Source organism: Neopelma chrysocephalum, unplaced genomic scaffold, assembly GCF_003984885.1.
Source record: "Neopelma chrysocephalum unplaced genomic scaffold, ASM398488v2 Primary Assembly neopelma1_26, whole genome shotgun sequence".
In the NCBI taxonomy this organism is placed as follows: Eukaryota; Metazoa; Chordata; class Aves; order Passeriformes; family Pipridae; genus Neopelma; species Neopelma chrysocephalum.
The window spans coordinates 24,620,626-24,635,741 of record NW_020897695.1 but is presented as its reverse complement, the minus strand read 5'-3'; the positions used below and the strand labels follow the sequence as shown (position 1 = coordinate 24,635,741).

General features: G+C 42.7%; 1 protein-coding gene across 1 annotated transcript; it reads right to left on the bottom strand.

Moving 5' to 3' along the window:
- On the bottom strand, positions 1–14,871 carry IGFBP3 (insulin like growth factor binding protein 3). The gene is made up of 4 exons (XM_027675964.1): positions 13,882–14,871; positions 9,500–9,726; positions 7,837–7,956; positions 1–1,798 (listed from the first exon to the last, which is right to left on the bottom strand). The coding sequence occupies exons 1-4, from the start codon at positions 14,264–14,266 to the stop codon at positions 1,673–1,675; spliced, it is 858 nt and encodes a 285-aa protein (XP_027531765.1). The 5' UTR covers positions 14,267–14,871; the 3' UTR covers positions 1–1,672.
- Between the last annotated feature and the right edge of the window lie 245 nt (positions 14,872–15,116).

The following is a 15,116-nucleotide window of genomic DNA, read 5'->3' as shown; positions in this document are numbered from 1 at the left end:
TACAGAGTTGATGGCTTTTTTTTTCTACAGTGACATCAAACATTTATAGTGACACATATAAGAATATATATTTATATAAATATATAAAATATTTATATAAAATATATAAATAAATACATATACAAAATATGGCATTACTTTCCAGAGATGTTACATTTCACAGTCCACCTTTCATTATCCAGATTTCATTGTCATACAGAATTTTCCACAAAGTTCAGTAAACAATCAGCCTCAAAAAAAGAACGTTGCCAAAGCCTTCCTTATGTGAAAGCATCACATACCACAACAAAACCAAATCATTTCTCTTCCAATTAAAAAGATATATAACACCATGGAAGACAGCTGGTTTAAATATTTAAACTCAATGGTGCTTAGATGCAGGCAAATGATTTCTACCGTAGTCAAATCAAGCAACAATTGTGTGTAGCATAAATGAAGTGTCTCAACACCCAGGGCCCACAATCCCCCCATCTTGTCAGCATTGTTTTGAACAGGAGTTCCTCATACAGAGTATGTGCTTTGGTAGAATGTACCAAGACAACACAGAACAGATACACCTTTTCAAAATAAATAAGCAAATAAAGGCTGGTACTGTAATGGCAATTTTTTTGTCCATGAATATTCTGTATTAGTGTGAGCAGGAAATGAAGGAAATGTAAGCCCTGTTGCACAAACTGAAGCAAAAGACAGAAGAAAGCTTTACCAAGAGCTTCAGTGCAACAGTTATCCTTTTCCAGTGGCAAAATTCAGTGATGGGTACATTAGAAAATAACAATTAGAAATAACAATAATTTAAAAAAATTATCTTAGTATTTGTAGTTATATCAAATACACAAAATCTCAAACTCTTCTGGAAACACTTCCTTTGCTCCACAAATTAATTTCTATTATCTAGAATAGGTCAGTGTGTATGTATATGGATTTAAACATATTTGTAAGTCACTCCATACCCTTGCTTTCTCTTTGCATACAGAAGTATACACTAGAATTACCATGTAATATTTGGTATTCATGTGTTACATTTAAATAAAGTTTATTAAAAAACAATTATATTAAATACAAACTAACAGAATATTCATAATATATTTTACAGAAAAAATAGCCATGTCTTTATTCTAGAAATACATTTCTTTAAAAAGTTCTTTGAGATTTTTATAAAACTTTTTACCCGTGAAGACAAGTTTCCCATCAGACCTGTAAAAAACACCTTACCTTTAAATCCTTGTATGGTTTTTTTGTTTGGTTGTTTTGTGGGTCTTTTTTCTTTAATACTTCTACAAGCTTAAAATCTATAAATTCTTTAAAATAAAATAAAAAAAAAACAACAGTATCTTTCAGGATCAAATTGGTCACAGGCCATTCTTTAAAAAGTAAGTGGAGACTCCCTGAATCCATTCTGAAGTGCCTTTTGTTTTTCCTCTCTCTGGGTATCAATAGTGCACGTTTACATGGGATTTCAGAGCTCCTACCCATCCTATAGGAAGCTCAGTGCATGTTGGTGGCAGGATGCAGCTGCAGCAGCATCTGCAGAGGCTGCAACTCTCCATCTGCTGCAGAAGCAGAGCTCATTACTCCACGCGCAATGCAGTCCACAGTGTTTGCCCAGCCCCTCCAAGGTCTCTGTGAGGTCCAGTGGCCACGCCCAGATGCCAAAAGAGCTGGCACCCAGCCCTCATTTGCTTTCCAAGTTATAGCAGTGGACATCTCCTTTTCCCTTCCCATCATACCCAGGAAGTGGCTGCCCGTATTTATCCACACACCAGCAATAACCTCTTTTTTGGCCTTTGGATGGGCGACACTGAAACAGAATAAAAGACTTGGTTAGCATGATTTAGGTTTTCTCTGCTCTTAGTATTATACAACAGGGTTTCCTGCTCATTTGATAGATGCACTACCATATCCTGACCGTATGTGACAGAATCAGAGTATTTGTTATCACTACAAAGTATTTGAATAAAATCAACACCTCTGGGTCTAACTGCTCCATAATAAAACTGCACTGAGGACTACCAAAATAAAAGCCTTATGAAGTAATCCCTGCTATATTTGGCAGCACAGCTGCCCCCTTTGAATACCAGGACTACTTACTACAGTACAGGCTAATGACTGGGACCCATCTTTGGAAAAGAAAGTTAACAGATATGTTCTACACTAAAGCACAGATCTGGAAAAGACAACCATTGCAGCAATAAACACCCTTGGCTTGCATCTGTTTGCTTGAGGAAATTCAAAACTGTAGCTGATGTTTATTAACAGATATACAATCCTTGTGTAACGGAATTATCACTTCAACAACTGCTAGGTGTACTAGAACTTTACATGTATATTTTCCTATAAACAAGGTTGCATATCTACTAGTGTATAATCTATGACAGCTTTAAGTTAACTGGTTGTATTACAACAACGCTGACTAACCTGAAACTACCACGGGCAATGACACTGAACCTCTTTAGAAGCAGTAGAAACACATTATAAAGTCTACTACGTACTAAGTAAGTAATGTCCCCCCCAAGAAACTAAGAATGGCAAAAACTAGGCTAAAGGAGATAACATGCTACAGGCTGCATTCAGTATGCAACTCTGGATAGAGTTACATACTGTGAACCTCTAGGACCCGCTTATAAGGTATGTCTCTAGAATCTCACTAGGTTTACAATGGTCAGCCTCACCGCCAAGACACAGCCTCCATGTCAGCTCACATTTTGAGATTTGGTGATACAGGATTTGCTTCAAATGCAGAGGTGGCTCTTTACTCAGGACATACTGACAAAGGATGCAGTGACACAAGCATACCTAGTTTCCTGACGTTTTGTCTGTTGCATTGCCAATATGAAGGAAGATTGGCTAGACTGAAGCTACTTACATCCCTCAAGACTGTCACGTCTATCGTGCAAGCAGAGCAAGTGATGCCTCTAAGATCACATTCATAGTAATTCAGGTTTTTAGAGGTTCAGGCTGATAAAAGTCAGATAAACTCGGTCACTACGACTTAACTGCTTGTTCTCCACGGTCTCCAGGAGGGTGTAGCAGTGGCTCACAACTCTAAGTGCCTTTTCCGTGTTCAAGTACACAAGAAAACATCAAGCAAGAGTTGGGCTACACATGCTGCTCAAAGTGCCTGATCCTTTCCATGTCTAGTTTAGTATCTCAGGTGACAGGGTGCTATTTTGGACAGAACTGTGAATATAGATCACTCCAGGGACAGCATGCACCAACACACTGGCCCATGAGCATGGAGTAGTGCAGTCTTCACTAGGAACTTGTAAAAGAAGCAGGTCACACATTAGATACAATTTTTTCAGCAAGCTGTTTATTTTATTTTAGAGTAAATGAAGTAATGTCAATTACCATAACTGCAAATTAATCCACCCTTATGATATATTATTGAGTAACAAGCCCAATGCAGAAATAATACGATGCCTTCCCTTCTGTGAATTTGCAGGCCTTCTGCATTAGCCCTATGAAAACAGACAGCAGCGGGATAACAAGATCCAGTTTAAAGTACATATTAGCTTAGTTTTAGGAGAGGGTGAAGAGGTTCAAACCTACTGAAAGAACAGCTACATTAATAATTTGCTAAACTAAATTGTTACCTGCATTTCAGTTCTAGTTACCTTTAAGTCTTTAAACACAAGTCTTACTACTTACGTTAATTGTCTCAAAAGCCTGACTAGAGCTTACACATACTCTCCAGGATTTCTATGAATGGCTGCTCCAAGTCCACTGATGTCAAGAGAAATTTTCCTTCTATTTCGACGGCGAGTGGACAGGACTCTGGCTTATATAGTATTAACATTTAACGACTTAAATTCTTCATACTCAAGACAAAGGAATCAATAAAAAACAGTCTTTGCACAATTTAAATTTTAGAGAAAAGGAAAGTGAGGCAGCACTACCCGAGTTGTTTTTCCCAACAAAGAAGGCACAGTTGGAGCCCAAAGAGCATAAGGCTTCTGGCTGCCAGCCTGGTGCTCCGGCACTTCTGCGAATACTAATACACTTCTGCTAATAATAGTAACATAGCCTCCCCTTTTAGAATTACTGTATGAAGTATGTTACACAACTCTCGCTGATTCATAGGCTTGCATCACTCTTAAAACAAATGATCAATTAAAGTTATCTCATGTTGTTGGAAGCTTTGATTGTTTTTTACAGTTGCACAATCAATTTCCAGAATTAACTGCAAGATGAAGTTAGTCTGCAGAAACACCTTCCCTACTTCTAGTTTGGTTTTTTTTTACTTCTTCTAGACAACCCATTCGAAAAGCAAACCCCTTGGATCATTTTACAGCTGAAATAACACTCTATGAAGAAGCAATTTATCTTTTCCAATCTGTGATTTTGTACTACCCACTCCATCGTGCTGTCAATAGTAAAGCACTTCTGATTCAAAAGTGATGCTTTTATCCTGAAACAGCTAGCATGTATTCCCCACAGAAGTAGTAGACAGATCATCTGCAAAAAAAAGTATCTAAATATCTGCTCTTGTGAATTTTGTACTCCACATACATTTCAAGGCTCTGCCCAGCTCTTCTGTATGACTTCATAAGTTCAAAAAGCTGGAAAACTACCCAAGTGGTGGAGACAGTAATTACTTCTGATAGAAACACCAGCTCACAGCTTCCATGCCACCTGCCCCTCTCTTTTCCATAAAGAAGTGCCACAGAGGCATTTGCAGGGCACAGCAAAGCATATGGTATCCCATTAAATTCCTGGTCAACCCATTGGTCTCCATGAAGCTACAACTGCGGTCTTCAGGAACAGATTGCAGACAGCACTGACATATACCTCAGGTCGTTTTGGTTCCCGTCAAGCCCAGCTCTGTTTTCAGCAGGACACTGCCAGCTCACATTTAGGTGAGTATCTGCCTGCAGTACATAAACATGGGGCAATTCTAGTAATTGAACAATTCTAATTTCATCAAATCCTTTTTTGCCATGCTTGAAGCAGGAACATGCCTGTATCAACCTATTCCACATAAATATACCTATATACCACAGTTGAATAGTACAACCTTACATGCATGATTTAATAAGACAAAGAATTCTAAATTTTAACAGGTCTGATCTTAAGGAATTTTATATATAAACACAAGGTGTGAAATATTTTTCATGTTATACCCTGACAGACAAATTTATGTTCCTAAAATTGTTTCACATATGCAAATGTGTTGTTCTTGAAAAGTCAATTTCTAGATATCCACAAATGTCATGAAAAATAACTGTTTTCAACTTGACTGGAAAGAGCAGGTGACCAGGAAGGCAGAATATGTGAAGTACGTCCTGAATGAGTTTAATGGTGTCCGGTACGATCATAATTTAGCAGGTTCCTACCATCCCACACCTACTACATTCTCATCCTAGACAGCAGTGCTGACAATTGTTTCCAGAATTCAAAATGCCTACCTTGCACTCATTTTTCAATGGATTTACCGTCTATTTCCTAACCTATTATTCTGCATTTTCTTGTGACAATATAATGTAATTCAACTACAGATTGAATGCTGCTAATAATGGCAATGAAGTGAATGAATTCTGTTAATGAGATTAGACACCTGCTCACAGTGTTTAAAATATCAGACCTACATGATGCTTCAAAAGGAAACCAAACAAACACAATTGTCACAACTCCTTGCAGACAGTTAATTAGGTCTGGACAAGACTCACTTCTCAAACTGATGATTTTTTCTAGGAGTTAATTCTATGAGGGTAACTACTATTTGCGGGTTGTATTTTGTTGGTGAGAGAAGCAGGCTGCCTCTGTAAGCCTTATCTGTGAAGACCTGTTCCCAGCGTTGATCGAGGTTCATTTATGGGATCAGCACCCCAACTGAATTTCATGTAGAATATTACTCACATGGACTCCATTTGTGGGCACGTTCTACAAGATCCCAAGTCATCTCAAACTACCACTGAAACTACTGGACCTGGGTAAATTGGCACAGTGCTTGACATAGCTGGCCAAGTATGAAAGTGTCCCTTCATCATCTATGTTTGCTGACCAGACAGGTTGTTGCACATAGTGGAGGGACCTTTCCTAAAGCAGTTTTGAAAGTCTCTAGGCAGGATAGACACTACATAGAGGGCAGAAGTATGTATTTTCTCTGCACCACTAACTTATTCTCAGCTTCCAGGAACAAAGGCTAGGTAAAATTATTATCTGACTTTCCTATTTTTTAACTTCGTATTTCCTTTTTCTCTGCCTTGGTGGAAGAACTATGACTGCACTTTAAAGTACAGTCATCCTCTAAAGTAAGTCACTTTAATATGTGCTTACTGTGAATCTGATTTACTACATACACATGCCAGAGACTGCCTGCAAATCACTACACTTTTGCTGACAAAGCAAAAACCTCAGAGTCTGAAGAGAGATGAAAGGAAGATCTACCAAAGTAAACAATCTGCGGTCTTCTGTAATACCTAGAGAAGAAAAAGGGCTACAGCACACTTGTATGCCTTGAATGCAATTAAATAATTCTTAGCTGCTCTAGAGCAGCTACGGAAATGCTTTTATGGCTCTGCATAGCACTTCAAAGCATTTTCTGAAAAAACTCCGATCAAGATGTTGAGTGTTGCTCTCTGCTAGTTTACATGCAGCACAACAAGATTGACACAGGCTTCTCAAAGCTCCAGGCAACAAGAAGAAACTTCCCCTGCTTGGGAGTTGCCATCACCTGCTTGGGAAAAGCTGGGAAGCGTAGAAAGCTCAGCAGCATGCACCAAAGGTCAAACAGTGCTGTCAGTGCTGGACTGATGGAAGAAAGGAAGGCTGGAAATCTCACCCCTGTTGCAAATGCTCCACCTGACACTGCCAGCTTAATGTAGAGCTCCAGGGAATACCAGAAAGGGAAAGACTGTTTCTAAGAAAGTTGGAAGCCAAAAAATGGAGAGATACCATTCCTAAAATAAGGTTGCCTGGTTGGAGGTTGGCCTCTCATTTCCAACCAATGAACTGCAATAGCTAGCAACAGAGAGCCAACCCCTCCTTTGGTTACCAGAGATAAACCCAAATGGGAGAGACAAGATTGCCCACAAACAAAACTTGTCCTTGAGAAAAGTCTTAAAAGAAACCTTTGAATTCAGGAAATTTTGGAATTATACCAAGAAACATATTTGGAGGCAGGCCACTAACTAAATACTGGAATTAGATGCAATGTGCACTTTCCCAAGTTCCTGAATGAGCTTCAAGGACAGCACTGAATGGAGAATGCTGCTGTAGCTCAATCCAACACAACTGAAGCATAAATACCCACAGTTTCAGTCTGCATTTCACAAGAAAGGTCACAACCCCAGAAGGAGAAAAGGGCTGAGAAGCCTCCTTGCTGCAGAGTAACTACTAGAAGTATCACTTTCACAATAACATGACTTGGATTTTGGAAGCGATCTGTGTAGCACATAAAGGACAGATATATACCCTTCTCAAGTTGCTTTTTGTAATATGATCCAGTGTAGTTCTTCTAGGAACTCTCAGGCAGCTATTTACAATTCAAAGCATTGATCTATTGCAGTCATATGGTGACTGCAACATTAGCTCTGTGGGTTATCGCAGAGGCACTGCTTTTTTTAAACCAAAGGGCATTAGTATCTAGGACACCAGTCAACCCATGTGTGATTAGGTACAAAGTTTCTCAAATGAACCTGTTGTCACGACCAACAGAAAATAAAAATACTATCCCCACTTGACAAGGTACAGCACTATCGAGTCAGGTCCTAAAACTGGAAATGAACTAGTTCCTTTATAAAATGATATATAATGCACCTTGATGGCAAGATCCTTCAACAAAGATGTAGAAAAGGTGAAATGCATTCATTGAAATAATCAGAACCCTGTACTTACTTGCTTTTTCTTGTAGAACCCCTTCTTGTCACAATTTGGAATATGAAAGCCCCTTGGACTCAAGACATTCAGGATCTTTAGGTGGTTTAAAGTGTCTTCCATTTCTCTACGACATGGACCCTGTTAACAAGCATATTTGAGAAAACACAGGTGAAACTTAATTCCCAAATTCAATCTTTCAGATAAGAGTTAATAAATCTTTAAAGGGCACGAAGCACAAACTCAAGCAAATCCATTAAAACAAAGGGATGGCTGGATATGTCAAAAGGCAGACCATTCACAGAAAAAATCTGACTCTCTGCTCTATTCAAGATAAAACGATTTCTAAACATTGAAAGCCCTATGCTATGCTGAGGCACCTACTGGCATTTGCAGTTGAAATCACAGTCACATATATCCATGGGAAGGCTTAACCAGTATGTCAATCAGTAACATATAACTTAAATTTGGAAAAGCTGGCCTTGCACCAAGTGGGAAAAGAAGAAAGTAGGTCACTGGAAATATACTACTAGGTAGGCCTTCCCTAATGGCATTTGATTTTTGTGATTCTGCTGGATTTGAAAGCTTAAATGAAATAGATTAAATTGAAAACAAGTAGTTTCGCATAATGTATATGTATATATAAAATTCCTCAACTTTGGACAATGATTCCCAACTTCAACTGAACCAAATGGCTGCAGAAATGCAAAGGACCAGTTGCACACAGTTTCATTTGATAAGTATGTCACTTTTTCCCTTACTTTCTTTATCTGCAAAAGGCTGACAACAATGTAGTGAGGATTAGCTCCTGGACAATGAGCCAAAAAGAGCTTCCAGAAGCACTTTTAAGAGCATGTCTCAAACACCAACTAATTCTTTCTCACTGCAGCCCCTCGGGGTAGAGAGTAAAGCATTATGAGCCCCACTTAGCAGTCAGAAAGCCAAGAGCAGAGGAGTTCACATTTTGCCAGAGGCCAAGAAGGCAGTCAGTCTCAGCAGTGGGATTCAAGAATCATAGCTCACAAACTCTGTGCTCAGCTACACTCTGTCTGGGCATATTACTGACTCAGTCCACAAGCCCACTCCCTCAGTGAAAACCCAAAAAAATTTCTTTGCATGGTTTAAAAATGTTTAAGTTGCTGTATTGACACAAAGACTCATTTGGTGCAGTTTTTAATTAGTGAAGTAATGTCATTTATACTTTCAAGTGGTAATATTAATAGTTTGCTCATATAAAGTGCCTTTTATGTGAGTGTCTGAAAGCATACAGACTCCACAGTTCTACTGGAGATCAAAATGGAGTTTTTTGGTTAGTAAAGACCTTCTTTGTTGCTTTCACGTTTTCCTTCTGTACCGATCTCACAGGCTCTAAACACATGCTTTAAATTGCTGCTCTTACTGCTCAAACACACTGACTGCAGACCATATGCATTCAGATTTGGTCCCAAACTGGGATTACAAAAAGATCAACAGCTTTTTTTAAATTATTATTTTCAAGTAAGCTTCCAAAGTCAAAAAGACTAGTATCAGAAGCTAACATGCAGACACAGCTAGAAGACCACTTGCTGACAAAGGCATCCTGTCCCTGACAGACTTATTTTGTGTTCTTACAGACACCAGCAGCATTGGTAAGCTGGTGTACCTTTGCTCATGGGACCCAACCATCAAACACAAAAATACTTACATATTCAGTCTCTTGTTTGGATTCAGAAGACAAATTCAGTGTATCTGTACTCTGAGAATCATATTCCACTTTATAGCGCTGAGTATCTTTGGCTTGCACTTTCCTGATGATATCTATTTTGATGTGTGGTGAATGCAACTTGGAATCTGGCACCCTGTGAGAGTTTGGAATGCCCTGATTTTCTGTGCTGCTGGTACTCTGGTCTTCTTCTGAATCACTGGAATTTCCTTCAAAAAGAACAAATGCAAAAGAAACAATGTTAATCAACTGCCAGCTGCATCTGCAAGAGCAGATGAATCATAGGATATCCTGAGTTGGAAGAGACCAACAAGGATCATCAAGTCCAGCTCCCGGCCCCACACACCACAGCGTCAAGAATCACACCTTGTGCGTGAGAGCATTGTCTGAATGCTTCTTGAACTCTAGCAGGCTTGGTGCTGTGACCACTTCTCTGGGGGACCCAACCACCCTCTGGGTTAAGAACCTTTTCCTGATATCCAACTCAAACCTCCCTTGACACAGTTTCATGCCATTACCTCAGTTCCTATCACTGGTCAGGGCAAGAAGAGTTTGCTGCCTACCTCTCCCCTTCCTCTTGGGAGGAAGCTGTAGACCAGGATGAGGTCTCCCCTCAATTAACAAGGCACTAGATTAGTCTAAATGCTTAATTTTCCTTTTTACAAAATAGCAATATACCAAAAGATGAACAATGTAGCATTCATAGAATCACAGAATAAGCCGGGTTGGAAAGGACCTCTGAGATAATCAAGTCCAACCCTTGATCCACTACTGCCATGGTTACTAGATCATGGCACTAAGTGCCACATCCAGTCTCATCTTAAAAACCTCCATGGACGGAGAATCCACCACTTCCCTGGGCAGCCCATTCCAATGCCTGTTTACCCTCTCTATAAAGAATTTCTTTCTAATATCTAACCTAAACCTCCCCTGGCACAGCTTAAGACCATGCCCTCTTGTCTTACTGATAGCATGCATCAGCATCTTTGTTACAAAAGTGATGACTTTTGTAACTGAAGCATCCTAAGCATGCTAAGAGCGGCCTCATAAGGTCCCTCACTCCACCACCCGTGCAGGCTGTACCCAACACCTGGAAAGCAGCCAGCGCCACCGCCCCTCGGCCCTCGCTGCATTCCCGCCCGCCGGCAGCAGGGGGCAGGCCCGCGCCGTCGGAGCCCAGACCGCCGCAGCCCCACCGGCGCCGGGGTGCGGATCCTTCCCCTCCGCCACCGCTGACTTCATCAATCCCAGCTCAACGCGGCCGGCTCCGGACACTTATGGGCTGCGGTATGGCTCTGCCTTCCCCAGGGTGGTAATTTTTTTTTTTTTTTTTAAGAGACGTTAATTCAATCAACTCTACCGCGCTGAGTTTCCTGGTTCTAATTAGCCACCTCTAACACTTCCCCCCCCCCCCCCTTAACTTTATTCAACACAGAGATCAGGAAAGAAAAAGAACAGCACGCTTTCATTTAGCTATAAAAATCAAAAACATTTCTAGGTGTACAAAACACCTAGAAAGATAATGGAAAAAAATGCCATTCATTCTGTAATGGTGTCAAAGGACAAACATTGCTTTCACCTCGACCTTCAAAAATATTTTCTCTTTAAACTACCATTGAGAAGACATCAGGAGAAACACATTTTTCTAACATATTCCATAAGTCCAGTGTTCCTGTCCCTTCTGAGATATTTGTCTATGCTGCATTTTTAAGGAAATCCAATTGGGAACGCACAATAACTGATGTGTTAACATCATGATAGCACCCAATATTAAAATTATATTTGATGATTCACTGAAAAGACACAAAAGCTGAGAAATTCAGCGCTAAACCTGAAAGTCCACGTTCACATAGTTCATTTGACACTAAATATTTCAATACAGGCAGTACAGTGGCACTGCCAATACACAGGAATGGGGGAAGGAACATGAGAGGAAGTGGGATCTGAATTAACATTTTGGTACCAGTGGTTTTAGTGTAGCCACGGCTGGCAATTGACATAATTGACCAGGAAAATCCAAATTGCAGTGCCAATGGATTAAGGAAGTTTAAGTCTTAAGTCTCAATTTCCTCGCTTTTGTGGGTTTAACTCAGACTCTCAGTGGTATTTGAACATATTTTAGGTGGTTTAATGTCCTGTTTTGAAACAGTGGTATTTTTCCCCCAACATTCTCAATGAAATTTGCAAGAAATGAGTCAATAAAATGTTATAAACATGAACCTAGGTCTTCTGCAATCAGTTCAGTTTACTAGTTTTCCTCTTCTACCAAAAAATACGTAGAAAATATTCTTAATATGCATTGAATATCCATGACCATGGCTGATCGTTTCAGTTTACACAGGCCATCATATTTCAACAGCACTTCTTACACTTCAATTTCAAATGGTCATATTGCCACATTTTAAACTGTAAAGCATATTTGATTAACTCAGTTTCACAAAACTTGGTGCCATGCTAGCTTTACACCCTCATAAGAGAAACAGACTCTTTTTCTAAAACAGATTAGAAGGGTTGCACATGCACACTACTACTTAACACTTTTGTGCCCAAAAAAACCAACTGGAAAGTCAGTGGCCCACTACAGTGCTACTGTAATATACTCCACCCTAAACCAATTTCCAGCAATTTCGTGAACTAGTAATGACCAGCAATATAGCACATGATGCAGGACCTAGCTGTGTGTAAAGGAGATGATGTGATCCTGCTCAGAGAGGGTATGTACCATGGAGTGTTGTATTCAGAGCTGGGAGTGGAGCAGTACCCACAAGGAGGTGGGCACTACATATCATATATGTTCACGATACTTCTTCCGTCTTGCATACTACGTTTGCAACCTTCACTCCTTGAATGTGAACTGTACAGTCCTACTTTGCACTTTTTAAGTAATCAAAGCTCCTGCTGATTTCAAAATCAGGGCTCTCCCTCAGCCAAGAACACAAATTCAGAAATTCAGCTGAAAATGGAAAGATTTTCAGCAAAGCGCAGCTGTCTTCCCCTTTCTCCTTCTCTAATAGTCACTGTTAAAAGCACTACATTAAACAGCATCGACTCTCAAGTATCAAGAAGATACCCCCTTGTTTCCAGTGTCACTCCAAGGATAAGTAGGAAGAGCCAAGCTCATGTGGTGAAGGAAGCTGCTCCATGTTCCAAGGAGATTTCAAACTTCAGTGAATACCTCTAAACTCTCGTTTAAATTGTCACAGCTTGGGAGCAGCACATAAATAATTATAATAAGGCTTTGCCTATTCTTCCAGAAGCCACTTAACTGGAGCACTGGTGCTACTTCCTCAGCTAAGGAGAGGCTAGTGAAAGAGGCCGTGCAACCTAGCAGAAAATCTCCTAGCTTTTTAAAAATGCAAATAGGGAAAAGCCTTTTGACACACTTTTCTATTAAATAAATGTTCACATACTTGCTGTTGGCTAGCAAACAGTTTAATTAAACGTTTGCGTAGAGGGACTGTGCTTTCTTGATCCGAATTCCAAGTTTCCCTGTCTTAAGTTTCCAAATGTGCATGCTAACAGAGCTTTTTCCAACCGTCCCTTCCTCTTCAAACAAAACAAAACCCGCTCAGTGAACGTCTCATTTACAAGACATGGAAGAGGTACGGGAAAGCTTCCTTTGACCAAAGATTTATTTGCAGTGCAGGCAAAAAACAAACGTCCTCTTAAACACTGCTGTGCAAATGCTTTGTTCTGAATAACCACCTTTCTAGGCCAAAGGGATATTTAACTCTTGGGGGTTTTTTTCTTCCCCTTTTTTTCCTCTTTGTGCTTAGACTTCCTTGACTCACCCACGCTGCAGAGCAGGAATTAGAGCCCACTCTCGAGTTTTTGCACACCCTCTTTCCAGGAACCACCGGGGACAAACTGCGAGGATTTCATCCTCTCTCTCTCCATTCAGGCTCTGTAGCCTGAGAGTCCCACGCACCCGCAGAAGCAACATGCAATCCCTCCCCCACTCCCCCCCCTTTTTTTCTTAAAATAAAAATAGGCAACTCTGCCTCTTTTGCGAGGAGCTACCTCTCAGCATCGGTATTGAAGAAAACCTATATATACAAAAATAAGGTGGAAGAAGTAAATTGTCCTTTCCTTCAGTCAAAGCACGCCGCCTTCAAAACGATCCCAGACTCGGCTACGTGGCTGCCGGCGGAGCCCCCGGCCCGCGGACCGGCAGACGTCGGGCAGCGAGCGAGGGCCCTTTCCGGAGACAGAGCTCCGCAGCGAGTCGCCCGGGCCCTCCCCGCTGCGGGCAGCTCTCTTTGTAACTTACAACAAAAGAAATCGAAAAAAAAAAGGGGGCAAGAAAGAAAGTAGCGAAGAGGAGGGAGAGCGGCGCGCAGGCAAGCCACCCCTTCGCCTCTTACCTGTAGCGTGCGGTCCCGGCAGTAGGAAGGCCCGCAGCTTGCCGCCCGCCGTCGCGTTGGTGCAGAGCCCGCGGCCCTCCAGCAGCGCCTGCAGCGGCCGCGCCTCCTCCGGCCGCGGTTGGCAGCTGAGTCCTGCTCCGCAGCGCTCCGTGTAGATGCCGCAAGGCTGCCCGGGGCGCAAGGCACAAGTGAGGCAGCAGCCGCAGCCAGGCTCCCGCACCCGCTCGGCGCAGTCGGGCTGCAGGGGCTTGCACTGCTGCAGCGCCCGCGCGTCGCAGGGCTCGCAGCGGACCACCGGCCCCGCCAGCGCCGCCGCCGCTCGCCGGACCAGCAGCGCCAGCGCCGCCGCCGCCACTGCCCACAGCACGCCGGGCCGCGGCACCATGGCAACCGGCGGAGGGAGCCGCCAGGAGCCGCCCCCGCACACCGCGTCCGGAGCGGGACGGGCAGAGCCCTGTGTGGGTGCGCACGGGCGGAGGGAGAGAAGCGGAGCAGCGCAGCCCGCGCCGCCTCCGAGGGGACTGCGGGGAGCGGACCTGGCGGCCGCTCGCAGCCCTGCCGGAGCGAGGAGGCGGGGAGCCGCTGCCGGCTCTCGCACGCCGGTTTTCCCTGCAGTCGCTTCCCCTCAGTCACATAAAGGCAGCAAGGGCTCGCTAGCAACAAAGGCAGCTTTTTCCTTCTCTTCTCCCCCCCTCCTGCCTGCAGAGAGCCTGAATTACTTGGCTCGACAGTAACTTTTCTTTTTTGCCACACACACAACACTCAGAGGGAAAAAAAAAAGCTTTGAAAAAGTTAAAAGACAAAAAAAAATAATCAAAAGCCAAGCCCAGACGGTCTGAAGAAAACTTGGTCCAAAAGCGTTTCAGAAAAAAAGGAGAAAGTAGGGAGGGGAGTAAAAATAGTGGGGAAGGGGAAGAAAAATCGAGGTTCCCTTGGTTTTATTCCCCGTGCCGCCTGCCTGCGTGCCAGCCGCTCCGCTCCCCGCTACTCCGCGCCCAGCTGTGTACCCTGCCACCCGCCTGCCCGTCCCTATATAGCGCCGGCCGCCGGCCCGCCCCGCGCCGCGAATAACGCGCAGGGAACGCCGGCCCTCGCCGGATCCAGGGCTCGGTCACGCAAGGCTGGGAGGGCGGTGCGGGGGTAGTGGGGGGAGGGGGGGGAAGGACGCGGCGCTGACGGCGGTTTATGGGCACTTCTTAGAAATCAGCTGTGCGGGGTACGGCTCTGGCGAGAGG

Coding starts and splice junctions, on each gene's coding strand:
- IGFBP3 (XM_027675964.1), bottom strand. CDS start 14,266: ATGGTGCCGCGGCCCGGCGTGCTGTGGGCAGTGGCGGCGGCGGCGCTG. Junction 9,727..13,881: donor GCCGGGACCGCACGCTACAG/GTAAGAGGCGAA, acceptor TTCTTTTTGAAG/GAAATTCCAGTGATTCAGAA. Junction 7,957..9,499: donor CCAAACAAGAGACTGAATAT/GTAAGTATTTTT, acceptor GCTTGTTAACAG/GGTCCATGTCGTAGAGAAAT.